At 43.4% G+C, this 27921-nt stretch overlaps 1 protein-coding gene and 2 long non-coding RNA genes across 10 annotated transcripts in view; 1 reads left to right on the forward strand and 2 right to left on the reverse strand.

Annotated features, from left to right (window-relative positions):
- The first annotated feature begins 181 nt into the window (after positions 1–181).
- LOC146439964 (uncharacterized) lies at positions 182–26370 on the forward strand. Its single transcript, XR_014850992.1, has 2 exons — positions 182–1209; positions 17063–26370. It is a non-coding gene; the product is annotated as an uncharacterized LOC146439964 (long non-coding RNA).
- LOC146439965 (uncharacterized) lies at positions 17850–23698 on the reverse strand. Its single transcript, XR_014850991.1, has 3 exons — positions 23545–23698; positions 21925–22171; positions 17850–17948 (listed from the first exon to the last, which is right to left on the reverse strand). It is a non-coding gene; the product is annotated as an uncharacterized LOC146439965 (long non-coding RNA).
- Positions 24727–27921, reverse strand: part of PRDM1 (PR/SET domain 1) — a 102015-nt gene continuing 98820 nt past the window's right edge. For all 8 annotated transcript variants that reach the window (XM_085056250.1, XM_085056252.1, XM_085056253.1 and 5 more), the window contains one exon: positions 24727–27883. In XM_085056250.1, coding sequence (XP_084912376.1) covers positions 27308–27883 — 576 coding nt within the window. In that variant the 3' untranslated portion in view covers positions 24727–27307. The remainder of the gene's footprint in view (positions 27884–27921) is intronic.

Here is a 27921-nt window from a genome sequence, read left to right on the forward strand (position 1 = left end):
GAGGCAGTCAAACACCATGTTAGGGTTGGAGGATCTTGACTGCAATTTAAACTACCAAAATGTGTCCAATTTTAATATAGCACTTTCCACTGAAGATGTTTAAAGCCTTAATCCTTGCATCATCTCACTAATCTAGGTCAACCTATACAATTTCTATGATGTGGATGTGGATGTGATGAATATGATGTGGAAACAAATCTGTGATCTATCTACTAATACTCATTATATCCTCAGCTCTCACCATAACTGAGTATAACGTGGTGGAAGGGGTAAAGCCAATATGCAATGTAGTTTGTTTGCATCTGTTGGAATTTGGAGGATCGCTTGCTGGACTTTAGTCAAGTGTATTTTGCTAGTTCACAAGCACTTCTTAGAAGCGTCTAGAAGTTTGGTTCTTTTTCAAAGAAAATCGAGCTGTAGTGGGGGGGGAAAGAATCAGTAGCACTAATGAAGGGTAGGGACTGTTCATTGAACCTGTCCCTTCAGTGGCTGCCTTACAGTGAAAGATGTGTGGAGAGAGTGCACAAGGGAGAGCTGGTGATCTCTTGTACAGATAGGTATATAATTTCTCCATGTGTATATTGTTGCTTAATGTCCCAGCTGGCATAAAAAAACCAGACAACTTGTTATTCTTTCAGCTAGACAGAGGCACTCAAGTATTTTTATTACTAGAGAATTAAGGATCAGAATGGAAACTATCTAGCTGAAACTAGCACCTTACATGCTTTTCTGACTCTAATTAAAATAATCTGCTCTTCAGAGGTTTGATTTCCATCAGTCATATGTACACACACCCTCACTGGATTTTTTCCACAGCTCAAAATTAGCAAAATAGGCTGGTTTTCTGTTATTTTAAAGTTTATCTGAGTCTGTACAAGGCAAACAGGAGGAGAAGATGAAGCCATGAGGGTGACCCTAAAGCCCTGAAGTCCTGGCGAGACACAGGAAGTCATACAGCTTCTTCACTGTTTCCACTGCAACCATTTTATCATATGAATCCTGGCCCTTGCAGATTCTTCTTTACTTTGCAGCTTCTCTTCATTGATCCTTGACCTCAGCTGGGTAGTGATGAGGCTGTGCCTGCCCCTGGCTCCACAGCTCCCATCTCTTCCTTACAGGATTGCCATCAGTGCTCTATGTGTGACTGAAGCCCCCATCTCTGGAGCCCTCCCTGACACTTCTTGCACAGCTGCTCCTTCACCATCAGAGGTATGAGTTCATTTCTGCTGGCTCTTACCACGAACTGGGTGGCCCTGTAGGGAAGAGTTAGAGAAGGGTGCAGAGGAGGAGAGAGGGAAACGAGAGGAATTAAAAAACAGTGAAGGTGGGGCTTGAGAGAAAATACTTTGTGGGGAGTGAAATGACAGAGCCGGATTCTTGATCTCACCCAGGTTTCTCATTCACTCATCACCTTACAGCTCCCACCACATGCTTTCCTTTCCATCCTTTCCATGAGAACAGTGCAATGGCTTTCACCTGTGGGGCAAAGTGTCTGGTACCTCTGGTGCTGCCTGGAGCAAGCAGTGCACTGAGTGTGTATTTAAATTTAACTTTGATGGTTTAGCACATTGCTGAAGGAGGCCTTTATTTACAAGAATTGTCTCAGAGCTTCCTTCTCTGGAGCAGATCCTCAGCCTGAGCTTCCTTCATGTGAAGAGTGAGAATGGGGAGGTCCTACTGCACAAAACATCTTGCACAGGCACCACGAGTTACTGTTCCAGTATGCTGTGTCCTGGAAAACTGAGTCATGGGTGTGGCTTTTTTATTTGGGGAGGGAGGGAGGGGGGGAAGGAAGGAAAGGAAGGAAGGAAAGGAAGGAAGGAAGGAAGGAAGGAAGGAAGGAAGGAAGGAAGGAAGGAAGGAAGGAAGGAAGGAAGGAAGGAAGGAAGGAAGGAAGGAAGGAAGGAAGGAAGGAAGGAAAGGTGGAGTCACTAGAGGGCCTTTCTTTCATGAAAATTACTGTTTCATGGCTCTGAAGTTTTACTTTATGCTGTTCTGAATGTTTCATACGGAACAGCAGAATACATTTTCAATGTGGGTAATAAATACCAAACCCAGTTTTGGTCACAGGCCTTTTCTGTTTCATTTTCCAGTCAGAATAAAATTCCATTATATGGGGTTTAGTTGTAGAACAAGATGTCAATATTTTTAATTGGTCTGTATAGGCAGTAGAAAGAGGATGTGTCCTTTTTAATCATCAGCATTTCTGTGCTGTACATCTCAACACCTTTCAATATGAAGACACATGAGTACTTCTGCTGAGACATGGTTTTACTGAACCACCCAGGCAGTTTCTCTGCCAGTCTGGGAGGTCTGCTGTCCTATGGAAACCATCCAGTTTTGGTTTATTGTATATAAATTTAAACTTGATGGCTGTTGAGAAAATCACTGGAAGAATAGCCATAATGGCAATATTTAAAAAAAAAAAAAAAGCAAAGCTTAATTTATTGCTTGAATGGAATGTCCTTCAGTAAGAAATCATATTGTCAGTTTTCAGTGAAATTAGTGATGTCCTACTTCTGGTTGTGCATTCAGTTATTTCAGTGGTAAGAGGGAACAATCCTAATGGGTCAGCTTACAATTGCCTTGAAATATATATAGTGTGTTTTTAATTAATATGCCAATAACAGGAACTACTTGTTTTTTATTCTTTCTCTTACTGAAAATTGAATTCATTCAAGGGTTCTGCTGCAATTGGCTTCCTGAGGGAGGTGCAGCAGGAATTGTGTTCCTTCTGGCCTCCATAGATCACACTGGGATCAGTGTCTTCCAGGGGTATGGAGGAAAATAGTTCCCTGCAGCCTACTTGCACTCTTCCCTCCCTCTTTCCCCAAACTAGATGTCACAATTTTCCATAATGCAACCCTTCGGGTTTTTTTTATTGCATGCTTTGGACAACAAAGCGGGAACTATAACTACTGAGCATAATGATTAATTCTTCAGCTGTCATTTTGGGGGTGTCTGAAATTTAGGTCTTTCAGGTTTCTGAGCCACACCCTTAACAGAGACTTGTTCTGGGTTAGCCACACAAACTTCCAGCAAGATAACACAAGGTGTAAATTAAATTATCTTTAAAAATTGGCACACGTTTTGATGGAAGTATCCCCAGCCTTCATTCAAGCTGTTTTTGCTGTTTCTGTGTAATCAGCTTTCTAGATGCTGATTTCAAAAACTTTCAAAAAGGAAACCTCACCAAGATCATGTGGGGGGAATGGATGATTCCTGTTGCACAACTCCCTCTTCCGCACCCAGCTCAGCCCTTGCTTGTGTCACTACAGGCAATTAACAGTGCTCAAAACCACAGTGGCTCCTATTCCAAAATGCCATTTGATGGTATCAAGACTCTTGAGCCTTCAAAAAAAAAAATTGTATTTTAAAGGGAGTTTGTTTTTCAGGATTAGAAAATGCTGAAGTAATAAAAGGCATCGAGTGTGCAGCATCAACAAGATCTTTACTGCAAGTTATGATCGGGATGGGATAAAAATGCTTCTTCTGTAGTATAACATAGACTTGAAATTAACTGTAATGTATTTATGTGTTCTGCTTTGATCGTAGTGTGTTCTGGGGTGCTATGCTGAAATGAATGTGGATACCATCAATAAAGGAGAAGATCCTTAACACCTTAATGTATGGGCATGTGCCGCAGTTGCCACATCATAAACAAGGGCGTAAGCTTTTCAGAACTGCCTCAAGATAGAGAACTTTTACCTCCTCTTGTCCCAACAGGTTGTTAGTGTTTCTGGGAGCAGTGGAGTGCTTTCTCTGGCATTGGCTAGGGAGGGATGAAAAATTACTGTGGATTTGCCAGATGTGCTGTAGGCACATGTGTGCATTTTGACCTGATAGGAATCAATCTGAGTGTTCATCTTTACCTGCAGGATTTATTTTCAGCAATTTTGTTATTTATATCAAAGAGTGCTTCAGGAATTTGAAGTAACCTTAGGCCTGGGATCATTTCATTGACTAGCCATGGTGCTAGTTATTGGAAGCAGATCAGTCACTAAAATTTGTAATGAAGTTTCACTGTGGAGTGAGATAAGATTAAGTGTAAATGGTGTGGCTTGATACTTCTTGAGAAACATTTATTTTGCAGCATCATGTAGGATCACAGGAAAAAGAGAACACTTGTTTTGTGCTGTCTCTGGTGAGTGTTTTGGTGGGTTACCGTTTGCCTGGAGTGTTGAAGTGTCCCTCTGCCATTCAGATCACGTAATAAGGGTGTTGTTCTGGTGGAAAAGTCTCCTTGCCCAAGATAAGACCTGACCTAAACCTGAGTGTGGTTCTTCTGAATTCTGACAAGAATAATCTCACTGAGTACAAGCTGCATTTTTGCCTCTCAGCAAGTCTGTAGTTTTTTTCTGGATTTATTGCCTTGCAGAGATAAAGCCTGCTGTTTAGTCTGAAAAATTCCTACCTCAACAAGTGAAGAACATCTTAAAAGTTTTTCAAAGTAGAGGGAGAAACTAGAGCTAGGAGGAGCTAGTAGAAATCTCCCATGATGTACCATAAAAAGAGAAAACTCAAATTCTGCACTTTTCATCACTTCACAAGCTTCTTGATGCAGCATAAGAGAAAGGTTTCTCAGTAAATTTTCTGGGGTTCAGGTAGGGAAGAGAACTGGGGGTCTTACTGCTGCTTATGGTGATGTCAGTACCTTCTGCTTTGCAAGCAGAGCTTATCAACTTGTGCCATGAATCTGCTGTCCTTCCTCTGCATGGATGTGGGAATTCAGCTTCCAGGAGAAATGTCGTTTCTGTTTTACTGGGGGAATGAATTGGTGGAAGCTTGGGAATAAAAGATTATGTCAGAAGGTTACTTAAGGCAGAAGATCCTTCTCAGAGCCGTGTTTAATCCTGCTGTGGATCTGGTGCTGGTCAGAACTGGGGTTATGTTGAACCATTGGCTGATGTGTTGAACAAGTCTGTCAGTGATACCTGTGTGATAGCTTGGACCTCAGAAGGGACAGATGCTATTATGCTTTGCAGTGTGAACTTTAAAGAGTGTGTGTGATACTGAATTTGCAAGATGGCAGAGTTTGGTAAACGATGCAGAGCTTGCATGGTTTTGTTATGGAATGACTCTTTCATGGCATGGTACAACATTAACATGAGGAACATTGTTTTATTTATCTCACCTGATGTTCCTCTGAAACTGCTTGGTGGGTAATTTTAATGGATGCATGTCATGGTTTAGGAATGGTGTCCACAATATGGTTTTCCCACTGAAACCACTCCAAACCACACTCTGCTCGCTCACTTCGCCCTCCTCCTGCCATGGGATGGAGAGGAGAATTGGAGGCACAAAAGGTAAAGATCACAGGTTGAGGTGAGAACAATTTACTGGAAACAGCAACGAGATAAGAAAACAAACAGTAAGAGCAGTGATATTAATGACAGAGGGTATGAGAAAGAGGTGAATGATTCACACACAGAAAACCCACGACAATACCCAGCTGCTGTCTCCACCACGCTGATCCAGAAGGGAGCCTTTCCCCTGTCCCCAGAAAATGCTGTGAGGGGGTACAGAATAACCTCCAGGTCCTGGCCATGCCGCCCCCTGCCTATGGCAAAAATTAACCCTGTCCTGGCCAGAATCAGGCCAATGCAGAGTGGAAATCACTGCACTGGCAGGTACAATAGCCACCCACCTTATTTGCTTACAAATGCCCCAAGCAATCATGTATGACACCTTCCTGTAAATGAGGCAAATCCCGCTTGGCACTCAAGCCGCTGAGGAAGAAAACTTTTATATTGCAACATTAAAGGCAGACACTTTGTTTTAATCACTTGCCAAAACAGCTGAAAACAATTATTAATTAATAGGAAACATTAACTTTTAACTTTGCAAGCTCTCCAAAGAAGTGTCTGTGACAACTTGCATCTGGATTTATGGATAATTTGGATACAGTGAAAATGGGCATAGTACTGCAAAGGTCAACTGCTTTAAATTCATTTTAAGTGTGCACATAGTGCTCTTAAAATTAATATGTTTATAAACCTAAATTGGTTCAGTTGGATGCCTTTTGTTCTCTTTGTGGCTTCATTTGAAGCAACAACAAAAGGCTGTGCTTGTTTGTGTGTTTAACCAAAATGTTAAATGCAATTAATCCCCCAAAAGCATACAAATATTTTTTGAATAATAGAGGCGCCCCTTTCACAGTGTCTTTGGTATTTAGCACTATGGTTTGGCGAGTAGAAGGCAACTTTTTCACATCTCATTAATAAAATCTAAAAAATCTTTTGCTTGGCTTGTTTAATTTGAACCAACACAGTGTAGCACCCTCAGTTTTTCTTGTCTGCTTTGATAAGGGTGAGGTTAGTATGTATGGTTAGGGGGAGGTGGCATTCCTGGTATTTTAGATTCTGGATCCTACTTTCCTTTCTGAAAAATACTGTGTCTGACAAATACAGCTCCCAGGAAATAAGAGGGGGAATGAATATTGCAGTCTGAGACAGAGATCCTGTTAGATCTGACTAGGGGCATGACTATTTGGGGATTCATCATGCAGATCTATTGCTTTTGCCTCTTTTGTCCAAAAAAAGAAAAAATTCCTTGGACTGCCAGAAACAGAATATCCAAAACATTTAAACAAGATCAAACCACAAGAGTTAGTTTCTTATCTTAACTGAGGATCTTGAGACATCCCAGTTATTTTAACAATGGGAGAGTGGCTCCTTACCTGTCTGCCTCTAGCCAGCTCACTTCCCTGTTATTGAGAAATTAATGGGGAATCATAGGACAACTTTAGGAACTGCAGATTCTTCACCAGTTAAAATCTCTTTTCTAGCAAATGTGAGAACTTCGTTTTATACATTTGCTCCTAAGACTCTTCTCTTAAAAAGGTGTGTTTTCATCCTTTATTTAAAATTCTGCCAGTCCTGCTAAACCAGCCACTCACTCTTTGCCTGGTAACTCGATCTGAGCTCACCTGAGTATTAAGGCTGAGGGTGCTGTGGTCACACTGTGTAGCTTGGGTGACTGACAATTTAGGTAAATCCAAAGTCTACATCTGGGTATAGAGAGCCAGGTACCACACTTTGCCCATGCCATCTGAAGGAAGGCCATCTGTACCCCTCTTTAGCATGCTTACTTCTCAGTAGTGTATAATGGCTGGGAATCATGTTAGTTGTCCTTGTTTTGCTCAAGGCACAACACACCTAGCTACTCACCAGCCTGTGGAAGGCAGATGAACCTATGTAGTCCTGTATTTATGGTTAGGATGAAAATTGTTGCACAGCTCCTCAGACAATAATGCTTTGCTTTTCCTGGAATGTTTTGCACAAGTCTCATAAAGAAATAAAACTTGTCCTTGTTTTATCAAATAGTTCAGACTGAAATGGCTACTGAAATGATGCCTGCAGTTCGTTTCCCTTTCCCTTCTCCCCACCCAGCACAGTACCCCTGTTAGTAAAGGGGGGTTGGAATGGTGCAGGCACACAGATACAGCAGCTTGAGTCAGAAGTGTAGGAATGAAGGGCAGTGCTGCTGCATTGACAGAGTGACATCTTGCTCTGGTTGATAGTGGTCAATAATCTCAGTAACAGTGATCGTATAAATACCTGAGGATTTTATGGGCTGAACTATGGCAACTGCTCTGCTTCAATTTATGTTTGTACCCACTGAAGCCTTACACATGTATCCTGAAACCACTTTTTATTACAAACAGTTGCTGTTTGCACAAAGAGCTTTGTAATCTCAAAGCAGTTATCTTTCTGCAAATAGGTGATTGGGTCATTACCAGCTTTTTCTCAAAAGAAGGGTAAAAATTGACTAGTCTAATACTTCTCAAAGGCAGACTGAAAGGAAAAAAAGTAATTTCTGCTGTGGGTTGGGTATTTTCTGTACCTCTGTTCTCTACCACCTGTTGCTTGATACACTGCTCCGTCTGGAGACTTGTACTGAACGTTCACCCTGCCAAGCATAGCCTGACAGTGAACTGCACTTGTGGCATCTCCAGAGCATTGTGACCAATCACAAAAGAAAGCAGTGGGTTGCTTCTGGTTACTAACTGGTGTATTAGATTTCTAGTAGCAGTACTATTTTCAGGTTTGTAAGTTGTGCGTGGCAGATGGAAAGAATTACTTTCAGTGTGCTCTGGGGCATTGCTAACTGAGCACGAAAGACAGCGTGGCTTCCCTCTCCCACCACCCAGGGTTTATGTTGTGCCTAGTTGGAGTGCTACAAAGATCTGGATTGATTCCTGAGTACATTTTGGTGTTTTTCATTATTTCCACTAAAGCAGTTGAGGAATAAATGAAAATTCCAAGTGTCAGCTTCCAGGGAAGGTGTGCATCTGATTTGTGACAGCCCTTATTAAGAACTAATTCACAGTAGTCTTCCTTTTAATGCTTGATTTTTGCATGGGCTGTGGTGACTGGGGGTTTGTTGAGATCTGTGAGGTTCCTTTATGCCAGTATTATTTTGTGCCTTTTAAGCAATATCCTTTCCAAAGGCCTCAGTGCCTAATCTCAGGCACAACTCCCATGTAGTAGAAACTTCCCCTAGCTCTTGAGTTTTCTAAAGTCTGAGATTTCAGCATCCTCTGATGCTGCTGCATGTAAGAAGTTGCTTGGACTTGGTCTGTTCCTCTTCAGCTCTTTGGATCTGCCGTCTCTGTGAAAATAATGGGATGTTAAAATTTTAAAATTAAAAAATAAAACATGATTTGATATGTCAGCTTCAGAGGACAACTGCTGGTTATTGTACAATTCTCTGTGCTCTCCTCTTTTTGACTGCTGTTTTCTGTTACTGTGGTAGAATGAAATTTGTGTTATCCTCAGTATTATCCTATGCTCACAGGACATGGGAACCAGCAGGTATCTAGGTATAGAAATCCAGTATGAAACAAGTGATTTGTTAATGTTCTGCAGTTGTCCAGAAGGTAAAATGCATTGTGCTGCCATGGAACAGTCCCGAGAACGCTCTTTAAGTGGACAAGCTGTCTCTTTTCACTTGCTTAAGATACCAAAAGTACCCCACAGGCCTCTTTCATGGCTTTCATCTGTATTTGTGGAGCATTTTGCAAATGAAAGTTGGGAGGTTTGCCATCCTCATAAACAACAGTGCAAGCCTCAATTCCAGAACAGGGAAATGCCTCTCTGTCCACACAGACAAAATTCAACAGATGTTGAATGTTGCAGTTTTTTGAAGTCTCATGGCATAAAAGCCATAGTATGAACATTGAGGAAAAGCCTTTCTCCCACCAAAACTCTCAAGCAATCTTAAAAGTGAAGCAAAGCTGCTTCCTCTGTCCTGAAGAGAACATCAGGGAGATGCAAGGATGTGCAACAATGAATGTGAAGGTTTGAGTCTAACTGGTTTGTTTCCTCACATAGACCAGCAGAATATTATTTGTTGCAGTCTGTTGTTGAAGTACTAATATTTGTTCTATTTTTAAAACAAAGAAATGTTGATTTGATGAAAATCAACAGAAAAGAGTTCAGGAAGCTGCTGCTGTGGAAAATTTTTGCATCATGCCAAGCCAACATTTTTTATCAAGTTTTTTTCTTTAAGGTGTCATTTTGCAAGGTTGCATGCTGATGATAATGTTTTGCTGTGACAGCTGGAGGAAATGAGACTGATGAAAATTTTCTGTGTGAAAACCTGTAGAAGTTGACTTCAAAGAGAGGAATGTCCATAAAACACTAACGTGGCAGAGGTGTTCTGCAGGAATGTTTCAGCTATCAGGAACATGAACTGTTGTTAGCATCTCCCCTCTCAGATTTGCATAGGAGGAGATGCATTGATTCAAAACAGAAGGATTTTGATAAGCAGATATTAGCTTCAGACAGAGCTGAGTAGAGAGGAAAAAAAAGGTAGGTCACATTCAAAACAACGGAAACTCACCAGCTTAATTATACATTATGAATGGTCCTACTCTTCAGTCAGTGAAGATGGAAAAATCCTTTGTTAAATGTTATTGGTACAATGAAACTGTGGTCTTCAAGCCGATGCCAGCTGCTTTTGAAATCACAAAATTGCAGATACTGCAAGCTACATGGCAATGTCTTTTCCTGAAATTATGTGGTTTAGCCTACAAGCAAAACTTAATTGGGTCAAATGAAAAGGTTTGGATTTGATCATTGAGTTGGTGTATGTTTTGTCAGCTTCTGTTGCTGTTCTGCCTTGTCAGTTGAGAAATACTAAAACTTTGGGCAAGATGAGTTAGTGAAAGTAATACAACAGTTTTGATAATGTAACTTTCATGATGGCTAAAGGATGGCTCAACACCAATTATACATGATAAGTAATAAGGGTAAGCGAAAATTATAGCCTGACAGTTCCTAGGAGGGGACTTGGAGGATGTGTGTAATACATTTGCTTCCTTCCAAAACTTGTTGGACTAGCAACCTGACTAAAGGAAAATCACTGTAATTTAGCTTTTGCTGGCAATATCAGCAGTGGAATCTAGGGCATAAATACATTGCTTTGTGTATATCTTAGCCCAGATCTAACATGGGAAAGCTTGCACTGTTGTTGCTTCTCCTTTTTTTAAACAGGAACAGGGACAGCTCAGGTTTGATCATGCTGGAAAACAGATATGCACTTTAAAACATTACCTTTGTTTCATCCCAAATATCTTATTGAAGGGAGATATGAGCCCCGGTTTTACCCAGTCCAAAACAGAGACCCTCAGGCAGACAGCAGTGCTGCTCTCAAGCAGCCACGGAGGAGGCAGATAGGGAACTCATGGTTCAGGTCGTCAGGCTTGGAACAGGAAGGCAGCTCCCATTGCACCCAGTCCCTGTCCAGGATGAAAGTAATTGCTGCAAATCTGGACTGTCACCATGCCTTGTGTGTGACAGAAACATTTGTATTTCCTTCAGCCCAGTCCCTGGGAAGCATCTGACACAGCTCACAAGCTTTGATTTGTGTGTCTGGGGCAGAATTTGTTTGTTATGCTAGTCAGAGACTACAGACAAGAAAAATTGTGGGCCTTGGTTTTAAATTTTGGAAGATAGGGTAGCTAAGCTTTACACTTGCATTGGATGCATTCAGTTCCAAGTCCTGTGAGCTATGGCAGCACTCGTGGTGACATGTTTTGCCAAATAACTTAGCATAAGCATACTCAGCCAGCCCCGAGTGTGTCACTGGCCACTTTGGTGGCCCTTTTTGTCACACTTGTAAGAAACCCAGGAATTGCTGCAATCTGGAGAGACAAACTTTTGAGCTTGCTCCAGCATGCACCTGTTAACAGGGCTTTGTTGAGGTCTCTGACCTCCATAGATAAGCTGCTCTTGCGGGTTAGGAGATTTGAAGCTGCTGGGCTGAAATCCAGCACGTTACAACCCAAGCTCTTTACCTTTTCATTGGTTAAGAGGTGCTTGAACTATTTGGCAGGGAGCCAATGAGGTCTGCTGGGTCTGCCATGGGGCAGGGAGTTATGTTAAAAGACCTAGTTTCTAATTAATCCAGGCCTTTGTAACTCTCTAAGTAGCTTGCCCAAAGTCACGTTGGTGTCGGGTCACCCTTGTCTTCTGAGTGTGAGATGGGGCAGGTGAGGCCTCTGGTTGTGCTGAACACTGAACTTCACTACAGAGCATTAACATTTTGAAATTATCAGGAGAAAAGTTCTAGGAAATTATCCATGTGATTATACCTTGAGGGTCAGAAGGCAGAGCAGAGTTAACTGACTGATGTTTCTCTCTCAGACCAGAGTTCAGCATTGCCCCATGCATGCTCTCTGCTGAGGCTGCTTTTTGAATAAAATAGAACTTTGCATGGAGCTGTTCTTGGTGTGGCTACTGTTTAGAAGAGGGGAGAATGAGGGAGAATTCATAGCCAAACATTAGCCAAATTTTTTTCTTCTGTCTGCATTTCTGATAATAGGTACTGGATATGGGGAAATTGCTCTGCTGCACCAGTCTGGAAGTGTTACTGTAGCTTTGACTGAGCTGGCAGGAGATAGACCTTGCTGCCAGATGTGCCTTGGCTTTACTAGCCCATGTGATTATTTTTTATATGCTCTTGGTTCATGGGGAGTATCTCTCAAAGGTAATCAGTACTCTCCGGCACTGAAATACATCATGTGTGAAAATGGGATGAAGTTGTATCTCTATGACAGAGCTTTTTGGGGTAGCAGGGTCATGGTGAATACCCCCTTTCAGTAACTGGGATGGGGTTTCCTAGGAAAAGGCCTGATTGACATACTTCTATGGACAACTGATCAAAGCTGTGAGGAGCAGCACAGCACTGGCAGTGCTAATTCCTCTGCTGCTGATTGTGACAGAAATGGTGAATCAGTGTAAACCCTGGAAATGCCTGCCCATTGCTTTAAAAATTCACCCTCCCAGGGGATTTCAGATCCCTCAAATTTGACTTGTTCAAAGAAAATTCATTTAAAAAAACAGGCTGATAGCAAGGCTCAAGGAGGAAGTTTATTCTGTTCATTAATATAGGTTCTGTAAATACATTGTGTTTGTTAATGTGGTATAAATTGAGCTGAGATAAAAGATGTAAGAAACGGAACTCCTGCCTGAGTCCTGTGTGGTGTATATTTAATGAATTTTCACTTAATTATCCATTAATATGTATTAATAAAATAAACATGGCAATTGAACAGCACAGTACTAAAATACTGTTCTGAAAGAAAACCACATTGAGTTAACTAGAACAACTGCATTTCTTATTAATCTACACTATGCATTTCATTTAAAAGGAGAATTTATAGTATTTGAAATATCCTACCACATACTGAAACTTTTAGTGTAAACTGCCACTTTCTGACTATCACATATTGAAATACTTGTGGTGCGTAGTGAAATTTATGTTACATTGTGTAAAATATATAGTGAAACCGAACTGATGTATAATGAGACACACATGTGCCTGCAATGACTTATCAGTTCCATTATTTTCTAACTAACATTATTTTCATGATCGAGTTTTTCTGGGTCAGAGGAAGAAAATGGTGAAGACCGGGACTGGTACTACAATGGAGAGCGTAGACCCAACATTGTACAAAAACCTAATCAAGCTGAGTTATCCTTTGTCCTTTCCTGAGACAAATTCTAAATGTGAAGTTTGGTAATGGTTACAACATGTCTCTCTTTCTCTGCCAAAGCTTCATTACAAACATCAACATCACCCCAGCAAGGGAAATACCACCAGCCAAAAGCAGAGAGGCCAGGTGCCCAGATCTCAGCATTTTTTACCAGAATGGGGCTGCCGCACAAGAGACTCTGGTGAGGTATGTGAGGGCTTGCAGGAGCACCCAAGCACAGGTTGGGTCATTCAGACCTCTTCAGGTCTTGTGGTACGGGGTAAGTAGACATCACAGACCTGGCCTGCTTTGTCCACGAGAGCTCCAGAGCTCCCGTGAAGGCTCAGGCTGGATGGGCACCTGCTGGTGGCTGTGACCTGCAAAACATCTCTCTGTGCTGCTTGGACTTTTTTCTTACTTAAGTTAGGTCCTGACTACACAGCCAAGCATCCCTGCCGGGCAGGGCAGGCAGGCTGGCTGCTGGGTGTGCCCTGCTGCTGGCAGAGGAGGGCTGTGGCAGCCGGTCTAGCAGCTGCTGGCCTCCTGCTGACCTGGGGTGCTCCTCTGCAGCGCTGTTGTCTGCAATTTGCACTTGCCCTCCAGCTTCAGCACTGGCTTGGGCTGAGGTTGGTGGCTCCCTGGCTGGCTGGCTTGTGAGGTGGTTTTATCCTGGTTGACTGTGATCTTTGCAGGTCCCAGCTGGTGCAAGGATCTCTGCAGCCCTGTCCATTCCTGCCAAGAACTTGCTGCTTGGACCACAAACAGAGTTCTGTCTCCGAGAACCGGCCAAAAAAGAAACTGAGCTCCCAGTGCTGCTCAACCAAAAGAGTAGGAAATAAACCACAAGTCTTACACCTCCTTGATCAGTCTCATTCCAAGCTCCATCAGAGGATTTTCTTTTATGGGTTATCTTTTACCTGGTTTTGCAACCATGCCAGGACAACCAAAGCATTTAACACTCAGAAAGTGATAACTGCCGTGAAGTTCCCTCTTTCTGATCTGCCTTGATAACACTCAAGTCAAGGTGTGTTTATGCCTTCCTTGCATTGGACTGTTGGCCTTTTGCTAAACCAAAACAAGCTAGGCCATACTGAAATTGAAAGAATACCTTCCTACTTCATGGCTGTTGTGCAATCGATGCTCATCAAGGATGGTTAAAGGCACAAGACAAAACACACCCTGCATTTGAGGGTAAGGTGTATTAACCTTTCCACTTGGAATGCCTAATTGCTCAAATATTGCCAACATTGTTCAAACTGCCAGATATGTTAGGGAACAGGCAGAACTGGAGGGACAGCTCTATATGAGGGGTATGACAAATTTATTGGGTAAATTGTATGGGAGTGCTTAACCCTTCTCTCTGTTCTGTTTTTTGTAAGGACAGTTGCCAAGTAGAGTTGGTCATGACTAATTCATGTGAGGAAACAGCACAAAGAAGTTAAACAGCAACAACCAGTTTAATTTCACTTGTTACCAAGAAGGCCTAGCTTAAATTTCAAAAGGAGATGAAAGGTAAATTTGCCATTTGCTCTCTATGTTTTAAAAGCTGCAAGAGAGCTTGAAGAGTGACATGCTCTGTTATTACTAATGCTACCTCTGTCTTTAGAGCAGGGGGAAGAGACAAACACCATTTAATTTCTCTGTATACTAAGACAAAAATTCTCCAAAGCATAGCATTTGTGTTTTGTTCCACCCTATTCCTAGCTTTTAAAAATAATTCTAGAGCTACATTAATTATCCTTGAAGCAAGGCAGGGCATACAAGCTCCTATATATGTCAATGCCCAAACTGACCAAGATGATATAGAATCTATAGATGATAAAGAAATTGTCATGAGGGAGGAGAAGTAAGCAGGAAACATATCCTAAGCACCTGAGCATCAACTCCAGCAAACAACACATCAGGTATGAATATTTCACAGGTGGTACAACCAATCACCTGCAACTCCTTTTTTGCCTTATCTTCTTATCTCCCCTGAAACAAAGGGTACAGCAATGGTGACAGTGAGTGGATGAGGTACTGTGTATTTAGACAACATTGTAGAAGATGATTCGTCAACAGGGAGACAGAAACCTTTCATAATGCTTGGAGGAAAATTCATAGAGTAATCCCAGGATAATAGATTTTTAATCCTTGGTTGTTTCCTTGTATGATACAAGCTAATGAGTGGCATCCACTCCTTTAAACCTTTCTGCAACTTCCTTGAGATAGACCATTTCCTTTTGAAAGATGTTCAGTACATACCGAAACATTTACCAGTTCCTTCATCCCTGTGGCTAGATTGTTATGTTGCTAAGGCAGAACAGAGCAAAGCAAAAATCCTTTCAAAGGCAGATTATGGAACTGATATCCCTTTGAGCTAACTACAGGACACCAAGCACATGGCTGAGCTGCTGTAAAATCAGGTTTAAACACAATTCTCTTCATTTAAAATGCTTCTGCAGAAGCTAGTCTTGATTTAATGTCCACCATTCTTGATTTAAATGTCTACTACACGGGTTGTAGTTGAAGCCCATCTGAAATGAGGCTGCCAATGGGCAGATCTGCCCTCTGCTGAGCTGGGTGAATCTCTCTGAAGAGACTGAAGGCAAATGGCTCTTGCATACTTTAGCCAATTAGCAATTTTCTCAGCATCCATGAGAAAGCTGGGGGCGATCACTTGCCAGTAAAGGGGACACTTTGCTAGCATGGGCCCATTTATTTCTTCCCTGGCTGCCTGTATCCAGTTATGGAGATGTCAGTGTCCTAACAAGAGCACCAGCTCCATATCACTGGATTTTCAGCTCCAGGGAAAAGTATTAGCAAAGTAAGATGTGTTAAAATAAGGAAAACCCTAAAAAAAGGAGTAATTTGGTAATATCAACCCAGCAAAATACTGAAGGGGAGTTTTGGCAGGGTGGCAGCAGGCTTCCAAGGAGCAGGAAAGCATCATGGATGTTACAGTTTGTCAAGTCATGGGTGAAATTTCGTGCTTCAGAGTAAAGTCAGAGATGAGAAACTCTGGACTTTTCAACGTGGGAGAGCTGAATCTATCAAAATAGTTTCGCTTTGCATCTACAGACTGTGAAAAGATGTTCTTCCTTTTTTTTTCTGTTTTCTCTCTCTTAGTATTTCATCTAGTATTTCATCTGCCCTTAGGTGTGCGGGTCCCCTCACTTATGAGGCACCATGTTTTCCAAAGAAAGGTGGTGTTTCACTGCTTCACTTCACCAGAAATTCTCCTTCTGGGAAGACTGAAGAAGCTGGTGGCCACCTTCCCCCATGGCCAGTGTGCTGGCAGGACTTGCAGCACTGGCAGGGATCCAGGAGCCCCAGGGATGCTCACCAAGAAGGCAAGAGGACAGGGCTGGGCACAGGGAAGGGGAGAATGAGAAAGGTAACAGGGATGGAGAGAAAGAGTGGAAGGTTCACCACCCTCCTGTGCAAGTGTGCATCATGGGTGACAGGCTTCTCCTGGCAGCAGTACCATGGCTGGCAGAGCTGGTGGATTGCTACATGGAAAGTGCCAAGCCTGCTGTGTTCTGCTGACATACCATGGAACAGCCACAGAATGGACAAATCTTGCCAGTGCATGTGCTTTCCAAAGCCTCAGAATCTGGCCAGGCAGCTGGTGAGAACAGCACTGAGGCAGCAATCTTAGGCACTCAGAGGTTGAGAAAAGCTGGAATTAAGGTTCAGTCATCCTGCATGGATGTGTGCAATGATGTGGTCTTTACAGGATGCATGTTACCTTTGCCCTTGGCCTTTGGAACTGGGAACCAAAGGAGGGTCTAATATGTAAACCCCACACCTTGGGGTGTGCACACGAAAGAGTTGTGCATGACACGAAGGAAGTCACTCAACCTGAGTTTTCACAGGTCATGTAGTATAGTAATCCTCAGTTATGTGCTTGGTTTGAAGGTGTTCAGGATTCCCAGTGACCCCTGAAGTTAGGATAAGGTAAAGGCAAATAACATGTGGGATAAACTGCTCGGAAAAGTCTGAGCACCCAAAGAGAGTATTTGAGTTTTTTGTTCCTGAACAAAATTTTTTGTTCCTGACAGAGGAACAAAATACTCCTGTATTTTGTTCCTTTTTCAGTCCTGCCTAAGAATACCACCTTCTTCTCCCGCATGGATCCTGTCTGACACAGGTGAAGCCTTCAGCTGTCTTTCCAATGGGTCCACTGAAAGCACTGAGGAGCAAATGGCCCCAGCTGGAGAGTGGGACAGGAGCACAAAGGCCAGAACCATGTGGCCAGCAAGGAAGATGAGGTGAGAGGGATGGCATCTCTGCCCTGTCCCACCCAGGATGAGCATTTCCCACCTTGTGCACTGAGTAGGGTACAAATCCTATGGGAAAACCAGTGTGTGAAGCAAGGGCTGCTCCTGAAACTGTGTGTGGACAAGCTTAATTAATTCTGTCTCTTCATAACTCTTTTTTGGTGCTTGACATTTGAACCTTGCTTGCAGTGCGATAATGCAGGGAGAGAGGTGAATGTACATGAGTGAGTGAAAGTGGTGTCAGCGTTTTGATTAGAACAAGGTTTCCATTCAATACACACACATGTCCGACCTGGTACCTGTTTGTTTCCAAGCAATGTGAAAGCCCACTCAGTTCAGCACACTTCTGGGGGCCCAGGCTTTTAATAGCATGTAATATTAATTTCTGGCAACAGATGAGAGTTAATACATTGTGTTTAAATCTGGGATGAGTTGTTGACCAGCTGTGGTCTATGTGCAGAGATACCAAATGCTTTTCTTTGGATAATGTCTGTTCCAGCCTGCAAACCACATGTGGGTCATAGGCAGGACTGAAGACCAGCAAAAATAACCCATTTAATCTCACGGAGCCATGTCTCTCCTGCAGAGCATTTGGTGCAGTTGTCCTCTAATGATTTAAGCATTTCAGAAAGTTCTGGGTGAGCTGACTCCTTTTTCAGTGCAGCATGTCAGTCAGTGCTGGTGGGAGGTTTCTGCCCTTCTGTCTGCACCAGAGAGGTAAATTAGTTAAGCAGAGGCATGAATTATTTGCATGCAGCTGAGGTGGTGAATGTGTTATCTCAACAGCAGAAAAGGAAATGGTTCTCTATAGATTATTAGTTACTGAAAAAGCAAAGGCATGTCTTTTGTTGCCACCACACCACTGGTCTGACTGTTAAGTAGATATGGATCAATATCCCCCCTTCCTCCTCACCCCCCTTGCTCTTCACATTTTCACTTAGGCTGAGGTGAAGAGGTTTCACTTTAATTTATGTCATTCTTGTATTGCCAAATGGCATGCCAGCGCAACCGATCCGGGCGTGATCTGACTCTCTGTTGTGTGCTCTCACATGCAATCCCCTCGTGGGAAAATGCTGAGAGAAAATGGAAATTTAAGCTGTGCACCTAGCCACTGTGGTTTTTTGGGTTTTTAATAGTGCTTAATTTGTAAGGTCCTTGGGGCAGAGAGAGTTGGTGTTGAGTTCAGGGTAGTCATAGCCCATAAGTGAGGATTTCTAAATATTACGATATTGCAGATAGTACTGTAAGCAACTTGTTCTCTCTATGAACAATGAAATACATGCAGTTACAGATCAGAGGATCTCAAAACAAGGTACAAATATTAGTCCTACACCACAGCCTGAACAAGTCTTATACCTATTCTACAAATGAGTCGGGTGCTGTATGGGAAGGTCAACTGACTTGTTCCAGACCTCACTACTACTTAGTGGAAGTATCAAAACCAGAACGTAGCCATCTTGTCTCCAGGGTCCTTGTTTTTATTGCTTAACTCTGGCCTTGAAGTCCTGATGTTTTTAGATTAAAAATAAAAAGTTTGTTTTTAAATCTCCATAGTTAGATAAGCTTGATCTTGGATATATTCCCCTATGTAGATACTCATCACTGCCTTAGTGTTTAGATTGATCTAAATAATTACACTGAAAATTAATTTTAAAAAAATAGTAGAAATGGCATCAACTGGTATTCCCAGATGTAAATACCTCTAATCTGGGGGAAATGAGAACCTGTAGCTGAACTCTGTGTCTGGGTCCACCTCTGGATGTATTTTTGGAGTTGAGGCATGGGGTTGAGGCATTTCCTTGCAGCTAATGCATGCAGAGGGAGATGATGGGAAAGAGACCAGTGGCAAAGAACTGAGATATAGCATGGTCATGTCTAACAAGGCACTTAGAGTGTTTGGTAGGGGTGTGTGCTACTTCAGGAAATGGGTTTAATGGTCAGGGAGGGCCCTTGTTTTCTAGCCTCCTCAATTTGGATAAGTAGCTGAGATTTTGAAGGAATTCAGAGAGCACTATGCCTCCACTAAGGTCTGTACCCTCTGCTCCTCAGTCTGCCTCTCTGTTGGGTGCTCACTAGGAGGATAAGGGTAATCCTTGCTCTACACAGCAGAAGGGCCTGGGCCACATTGCCTCTGCCCAGCAGATCTGGAACCACTGTTCTGCAGTCACTGTTCCACCACATCTCCTGGGCTGCTTTTTGAGGTCAAGCAAGACAAACGACAGTGCAGCAAACAACACAGTCATTCCTGAATATTGTATCTGGAGGGGATTACAGTCTCAAGCAGATCTGAGGGAGGAAGGAAATCTGCACATAGTTGATATGTAGGTCATAACTTCATCTTAGAAATACTGAAGTATTTTATGAACAAGTCTCCTAGTGATTTGTGGCATGTGGCTCCCAAGGAGGGCAATAGGAACCAGGGTATCCCTGGGGAGCTACGCTGAACTCCTCCTGACTGGCTCCTCTCAGTCACAGCCCATGTGGGGACAGTGGAACAGCCAGTACAGACACTGGTGCGTAATCTCAAAGATGGGTGTTTACAGCAAACAGATGTAAAGATAGCAATGCTCATTTGGAAATCATCTGCACAGCTGGACACAGGGGTTACTATTGAGACCACAAGCCTTTGGAACCAAACTAGAGCTGCTTCCCAAGGGCCATGAATGTACCTGCCCTGCCCTTCCCTTGCTGCCATCTCTACTCATGGGCACAATTTTGGTCAGTGGCTTGTGGCCAGACTTGCTCAGGGCCAGTCCAGGAAAGAATGGGGAGGGGCAAGCACCTCCTGCAGCTGCCCAGTTTGCAGCAGCCAGGCTGGGCCCCCTGTGCTGGGGCTTCAGTGCAAGGGAACAGAGCTGAAGCAGGATTTTAGGGCAAAAGGGATGTAGGAAAAGAAACCCAGCCCTGGGATCCTGGTCACTGGAGTCCTGCCTGAGGCGTGTAAGGGTGGCACTGAGGTTGTGGCTCTTGAGGTGGCTTATTGCCCCACTGGTTGGGTTGTGAGAGTTTTGGCAGATTGGGATGCTCTGCTGAAAAAAAGCTCTCTGGTTGTCACCTCTCTCGCTTCTCTGTGCTTAAAGCATATTTTCTCAGTTTGCAGTGTCAGGGGGCTGGGTGCACTGTGAGGCAATTTGGATTCTGTGTTGATAAGGCAAGTGCAAACTGTCCCCGCAGCTCTCGCGAGCAGAATCAAACTGAAACTTACCACTCAGAGTAGAAAGCACATAACACCCACAGCTACAGACATGCACAAATTGCTGCAATATAGGTTAGAAAAGGAGCCCTGTTCTGCACCCTCTGGTCTCATTAAAAACACGCACACACACCAAATCTTCACTGAATGACTGTGAGCACCAGCGCGTGTTCCCTCCTAAACACCCAGCTTACTTGTAACGGCTTATTAAAAAGGCAAATTTTCACTTTTCATGTATTCTTGCTCCCCTTAGCACCTGGTTGCAGTTTCTACAACATCTTTAACTTCTGTTTTTTTCATGACTGGTTGCAAGTAAAGTGAGACCTCTCTGGGGCACCACCCAGCCTGGGTTCCCACCCAGGGACATGGCTCCAGCATGGCCAGAAGATACTAAACTTCCCCCTCTTAGTTAAGAATTTGTGCATGGGGCTTTGAGGCTGACAAGAAGAGCAGATCTTCTTGTCTGTAAAGGTGTACAGAACCTGTCTCTTAAAAACAAAAGGTCATCTGAATACATAAGGTAGACTAAGAAGGTGAAGGTAGGGAAAAAATGTTTTCTGGGGTTCAAAGAGGGACAGTTCTCATGCAGGATGTTTTGCCATAGGACAGCTGTAGGGAGACTGGAAACTATAATATCCAAGAAATCACATAAGGAATGCTGCCTGTCACCCTCCTCTTCCTGCTCAAAAGCTGGCCACTGCTTTGCTCATTTAAGTTAGCATTTACTGTGTAAAACTCAACTGATAAAGGCAGAAACATTGGGTCTCCCTAACCCCAATAGCGGTATCACATTGTGACAGCTGAATCTTCAGCACGGGCAAACTGGGAAAGAGGTTTTGAGCCTCTGATTTTGCTGTGCGTGGTTTCAATATTGCAGGGATCACTTCTCTTCCCAGCACACTGTGGCCACTTTGGGGCAGGAATGCTGTAAGGAATCTCACTCGGTCCTTGGATAAGGAAATGATCAAGGACTTGCTTATTCACAATTAATGGAGAAAAATAGCTGAAAGCCTTTATTAATCATTGCACAATAAGGAAGTCATACTGGTTTTGCTCCCTTCAATAGGGCTATTTGGTCACACCTACCTAAGTGGTTTGGCATCCCAACCATCTCTCCGCGTGCAGCCAGGGAGGAGGAAGGAAGGGCCACTGCACCCAAATGTCACCAAAGTGCCTGGCTGACAGCTCACAGGGAAGAGAGAGCTCTGAGTGTCCATCTCCCTTTCCCAGAGGGCCAGGCATCTCTTGTTAGAGATCTCTGCCCAGTGCACACACCAGTGCTGCCTGTCCCCATGCTTTGGGCACAGGTTTCTGCCCAAACCCTGGTGTTAAAAAGGAGCAGCAGTTCATGCATGCCCTGTGCCAGATGTCTCCCCTGCCAGCTGTGGGGGTCCCTGCTGGGGAGAGTCAGCTCCAAGGGGTGTGTGCCACCCATGCAGTGACTGCAGATCCTTGCCTCACTGCTGAGCTTCTGCTCCCTTGCTTACCTATGGTGGCAGCCAGTCTGTGTAGCCCCCAGCTCCAGGAAGCAGTTTGTGGCTAGATGTAATGGCTGGCAGGTGCCCCTGAAGTGCCAGGAGACAGATGTTCAGGTTCCAAGCTTTGGCTGGCACAGGGAGCTGCATTGCCTTTCCCTAGAAAAGGGTGTTGAGAGTGATGTCTCCAGGGTCTTTCCTATGTGAGCTTGTGAAGTTTGTAGAGCTGAATAGCCTGAGCCAACAAAGCCTGTGCTGCCTGGAGGTGGAAAGCATCAATCATCTCATCTTTCCTGGGCAGGGTTTTCCTGTGCAGAGCACCAACCTGTGCCAAGCTGCAAGCTCTCATGGTGGAACTAAGGATACTTTGGCTTTGAAGTGGAAGGCAATGTCTGCTTGCACACACCTCCAAGCTGACACCTGACCCCTCTATCATGGGACAAAAATACAGGTTTGCATCACAAGTCAGCACTCAGGCAGTAGGGTCTTGGTGAGGCTTAGTAGCCCCTCTTCTGTTTGGCTGCCACTGTGAATAGCTGGGAAATGTTCCCCAGTCTCTTAAAAATGAGTGACAGTAAAGGTCATGCAACGTGTTGGAAACTATCATTGATGGCAGTTGGTACAAAGGTGGCCCCAACTGGTGTGCAAGTGTGCTCTTTGCCAGGTCTTCCACTTGCTTCTCATGAGCATGAGAAGGGCAGCAGCCATGCTGCTCTCAGGATGGGCCTGTTTCAGGATCTCATGAAAAATTAAACACTTGTGGTTTTGGAAAGTGCCCCATCCTTGACAAAAAGTCTTGTTTTTCTGCTGTTTGGGCAAGACTGTGCTGAAGATGCCAAAATGTCAACCTCTGTCCCCCACATCACAAGCCAGGCAGTTGCTTTTCCCTGCCATTCTACCCCAACGCTGCTCAGAGGAGGGAAACCTCCCTCTCAATGCCAGGGCAGCTGCTTTGATGCTGTCAGTGAGTTTTTCTTTAGCCACCATGACAGCCTGTGTTTTGCAGATACCTGCCCCATGACGGGCACATTCCTCAACTGCACCGCATCCACTCAGCTCCAGCTCATGCAGTAATTAGCCATGGTGTTTCCTGGCTGCCTTTAATTACAGCCACAACTATTTCCCTCACTCTAATGTAACACCTCTGAATGACAGCAAAAGTTTTGGGCCGCATCCCATGCGGTCCCAGCACGTGTTGAGACGCAGCCGTGCACTGGCAGACACCAATTTGAACCCAAAGGGCTCATACCCCCTCAGTGAGTCACATTTTTCATTTTCGACCTCAAGGCCATAATTGCCCACACTGGGAATTAGCGGTGTCTCCCCAGGACCCAGCTGAAAGGCACCGGGCTTTATAAACCAGCCAGAAGGGCAGGACCCTTCTTAAATCTGCACTTGAGTCTATCTCAGCTGTAATTCACCCTGTCCTGTGGCAAAGCAGCTCAGCTGGCAAGGCCACATTGCCCAACACGTTTGGCCCCTCAACATTTTCCCAGTGACGGCAGCAAGAGGGGTGTCAGGCCTGCCTGCCCACAGGGGACACGCCGTCTCGCAGGGCTGCCTTTTGTGGCAGCTCCCAAACCGATGAGCTTTTCCCCCTGCCCCTTGCTAACGCTGTTGCGGTTATCTGACCTGGTGGTGGTGGTGTTGCCATGGCTGATTCCCGTTGTGTTGCCGGTCGGAGCACACGCCGCCAGCGGCTCCCAACCGGCTCGGGGGCTGCCAGAAACCAAGGCAGCAGCTGCCGGGCCTGGCCTCACGAGGCTGTGATCTATAACGTGCATTGTCTTTTTATGTAATGTGTTTTATTAAACATCTTCTAAAGCTTACAAGTGTCCCCAGGACATAACTCTCCAGCACAACGTAATGCTTTGCCAAGTAATGAAGTATGATTTATGGCGGTAATGGTTATCCTATGTTTTTTTAAAAAAATTATTACTGCAATAGCTCTGTCGAATATAGGAATATAACATGCTGCATTTGGCACGTTTATGACAACAGTGCTCTGGTTTTCTTAACTCCACAGTTCGGTGTTGGCAGTATTTCAAATTCTTGAGACAGATGTTTAAATGAATTTTTTAAAGAGGACAGTGAAATACTTTTAAAACATCATACCGCGCTGAGTGTCTCAATATGCGAAGAAACGTTATTTCTTTAACATTCAGGTAGGGCAGGGCAGCACATGGCCTCTCTGGTTTAGATCTCATGGTAAATGATGGAAGTAGCAAATGTTGAATTAGCTTTCTGGGGCATCTTGGCCTGCTGTTACTCTTGGGGTGAGGTGGGGAGGGAGGGGTGGACACTTGACCTTCCCCTGGATTTAGTGCACATTCACATCTCCTTTGTGAGCACTTACAACAGATCCACGTTTGTTTTGAATGCAGTTCCCACCATGCTGAGACGGGACTAAGTGGTCTCACACTGACATTTTGAGTGTGTCATTGTGGTCCTGGTGGTTAGGGTTTCAGGCCAGAAATGACAATCATTTGGAAAAATGTAAATGAGAACCCTGGTCAAATATCTCTGAAGGCAGATAGCATTCAAGTATTTCCATTGAAACACTGAAAATTCTTGCCTTTTTTTTTTTTTTTTTTGGTTCTGGCTGAAACTGAGGAGACCTCTGTACACAACAAAGTGAGGGTATTTGACTCTGGCATTGCTGTTTGCAGCTTTCAACGAGGGAAAATCAGAACCCACAAAGGCAGGAGTCAGCGTTGCTGGAGACACCATCACCCTCGGCGTACCAGTGCTGGAGCCACAACCAGGATGTGCACCCAGATGGTGCAGAGAGATTGAAGACAAGGGAAGCATCAGTAAAGCAATGAACACTTATATTTAATTTACATTTGACAATTTGCACATAAATAATGATGTAAACCAATACGTAAACATATGATAGTTTGTTGTTCTAGCAAAGTAAAAAGCCTGTTAACTTTGGTCAGAGTCTTTCTTAAGAGAGACAAAAAAAACCCCCAAAACACTGTTGATTGTTGCTACATTCACATGTAAAACGTCTAAGGGAAGGGGGAAACAGTAAAGAGAAATAACAATTCTTAAAGCTGATGCATATAAATTCTTGTAAATTTTGTATCCAATACAAGAAAGCACTACAGGCAATAATAGGAAAAGTGTGTGTCCAGTGACAGAGTAGTGATACTTTGGTTTATCCTACAATTAAGTACTATATTTATGAACTATTGCTACATTTAAAAGATGTCAGCCTCACAATTTGCAGGAGTGGAAATGTAATGAACTGGAGTCCTTCAAAAGCTGTGTTGAGACATGGGTATTTCAGGATTGTTGGGTTTTTTAACAGAAGGCATTAAAATGAAGTTTGCTGTAAAAAAGACCACCGAATCCTGAATTTCCAAGGTGGACTTTCAAAATTTTTTTAAGAACACAACCAGACAAAAAGAGCTACACGGAGGGGAGGTGTGTAATAATGCTACTTATATTCATGTGAGTTGACTGTGCAACTCGTTAGTGGCAGGGCATGATGAGACAAGGGCCTTGTCCCAACTGACTTCCATCCTGCCCTTACTGAGATTTGAGATCACATCACGCACGGGTCATATTTGGCTTCTTTTCAAGTTCTTTCAGTTACATTTTCTGGCTGTCTGTTCAATGACCACCAGCCTCCTTCCCCCCCCTGTGCAGACTGCCAAGAGAGCAGGGTACTGAAGGAGCCCTGGCCTACAAACAGGGTCATTCCCATCAAATTCACTGAGACGCCGCACGTGGATGGATGATGACTTCATTCACGTGTTTTAAGTTCTGGCTTCACCTTCAGCTGTGCGTGTGTATTTGCAAGTGATAAATGCCTTGGTACAACCTTCTGGTTTTGAGGTCGTTGGTTATTTGCAAAACTGGGATAACATTTGATTTTCACACTTAGATGAAAAATAGGTTTTATTACATGGTTTGGCTCACAACTTAAGTGGTATAAATATATATACATATACATATATTGTATAGTGGTATAAATATATCTATAAATATACATGTATTCTTTGCTACACCTCAAACGTCACCATATCATCTTTGGGCTTAGCAAAACAAAAAGATAAAAGGACGTGCATTCTATCTTTCCCTGTGCACATTTTGGTTTCTTCTCTAAAGTAGCAAAGCAATTAGATAAAACAGCATTGTCTGCACCACTGGACACAAGCACTGAGGTAATTGTTGTTCGACAACTTTGCAATGCCCTTTTCTTCTTTAATTAAATTAACCACAAAATGTACAAACACAAATACTGAGAAAAATCTGAGTCGTACAAGAAGGAAGAAAAAAAAAAATTATGTGCCAGGAAAGGACTTTTTTCCCCACTTCTACCCAGGCAAAGTGGGAGAGAAAAATACAAGTAAAACTGAACCCCTTCTTTCTCAGGGAATCTGACCATCTTTTTTTTTTTTATCCCTGGAAGGCTCTGGCCAAAAAAACCCGAAAATAAAATAAAAATCAGAAGAAAGAAATCTGCCAAAATCCCCCTTTCAGGCAGAATATTAATAATATTTGTGTCTTTGCCTTTAAACTGCTTTTGGAAACAAAAGAATGTGAGATTTTATTTTGGAAAAGCCACTTTAAGCTCATGCGTTCCTTTGGTCTTAAAGTTAAATGACATTATGTGGGGCTAGAGCTGTTTTCTAAAAACCTGTGGTAAGGTCCATGGCAAGTTGGTGTTTGCTATGCCACATCTGTTCCAGGTAGAGCTGCAGGTAGAAGAATCTTTCCCCTCTCCTCAGAGAGGCAGGGGAAGAAGTTTCTTCCCTGCTTGCTGCTACTCTGGGTTGTTGGTTTATTGGTTTTTTTTTTTCCTTTTCAATTCCCAGTGGGGTGATTTGCTCATGAAAGTACACAGCATTTTTTCAAACCAACAGATCTAAAATTCTGTATCTCACATGTCCAACTTTGGCAATATGAAAAACCACATTTGTTTAAAAGACATTGGTACATAAAACACATTTACTGAAACCCTAATCTTAGGTCCTTAAAACAGATGTGCAGAAAAAAATATCTACAAAGAATGGCCATAAAACAAAAAATAAAAATATTTAAAGTAAAAATTACAATGAATTTTCCAGTCATTGTAAACATTTTCCTAATTATTGCTTTTAGAATGATTAATTGCATAATAAATTATGAAGTACTATCATTGAAAAAATAATTATGGATAGATGATTGTCTCTTAGTAACTGGCGAGGCAATGCACAGTCCTTTGCCCCTTTTTATGCCCTGAGAAAACAGTAACTTTGGAGTTCCTTCTTTCAGCTGGAGAGCGTAGGGAAACTACTGTAAGCCAAGATTGCTTTGCAGCATTGAAACTATGTACAAGCAACTGCTACAGGCACCCTGACTTGCCAAGTCATAAATAAAAAAATCACTTTGCCAAAAAGTCTTAAGGGTCCATTGGTTCAATTGTTTCTTGCTTGACCTTTACAGGTAACAGAGGTAGTGGGTGACCGTGAGGCAACTTCATAATTGACATATCTGACGACTCGTAAAGGTTGCATCCTGAGGAGATAAGCCCATTTCCCAGGTTCCTCTGTAGAGAGACTTTCAGATTAGCTCCTTCCATTTCCCTCCTGAGCATGGTCAGTATATCCTTCTCCACGATCGATGTTAAGTCGATATTGTCCTCCACTTCTTCCAACTTGTCAGCATTGTCACTGATGTCGAACTTCTCAATCTCCTCGTTGATTCGGTTCAGGTCCTCCATGGAGAGGCCGGAGGCAGGGGCGACGGGGCAGTTGCCCTTCAGGTGGACCTGGAGGCTGCAGAGGTGAATGTAGCTCTTGTGGCAGTGGATGCATTTATGGGGGCGTTCCCGGGTGTGGAGACGCTTGTGCAACTTCAGGTGCACAAACTGGGTGAATTTGGCTGGGCAGAGCTTGCACTGGTAAGGCTTCTCTCCGGAGTGGAGCCGCAGGTGGGTTTTGAGATTGCTGGTGCTGCTGAACCGCTTGTGACAAACCTAATGTGGGGGGTGGTAGAGAAACAGCGAATGAGTGG

The sequence above is a fragment of the Lichenostomus cassidix genome, chromosome 3, assembly GCF_008360975.1.
Source record: "Lichenostomus cassidix isolate B80296 chromosome 3, HeHo_3.0, whole genome shotgun sequence".
Lineage (NCBI taxonomy): Eukaryota > Metazoa > Chordata > Aves > Passeriformes > Meliphagidae > Lichenostomus > Lichenostomus cassidix.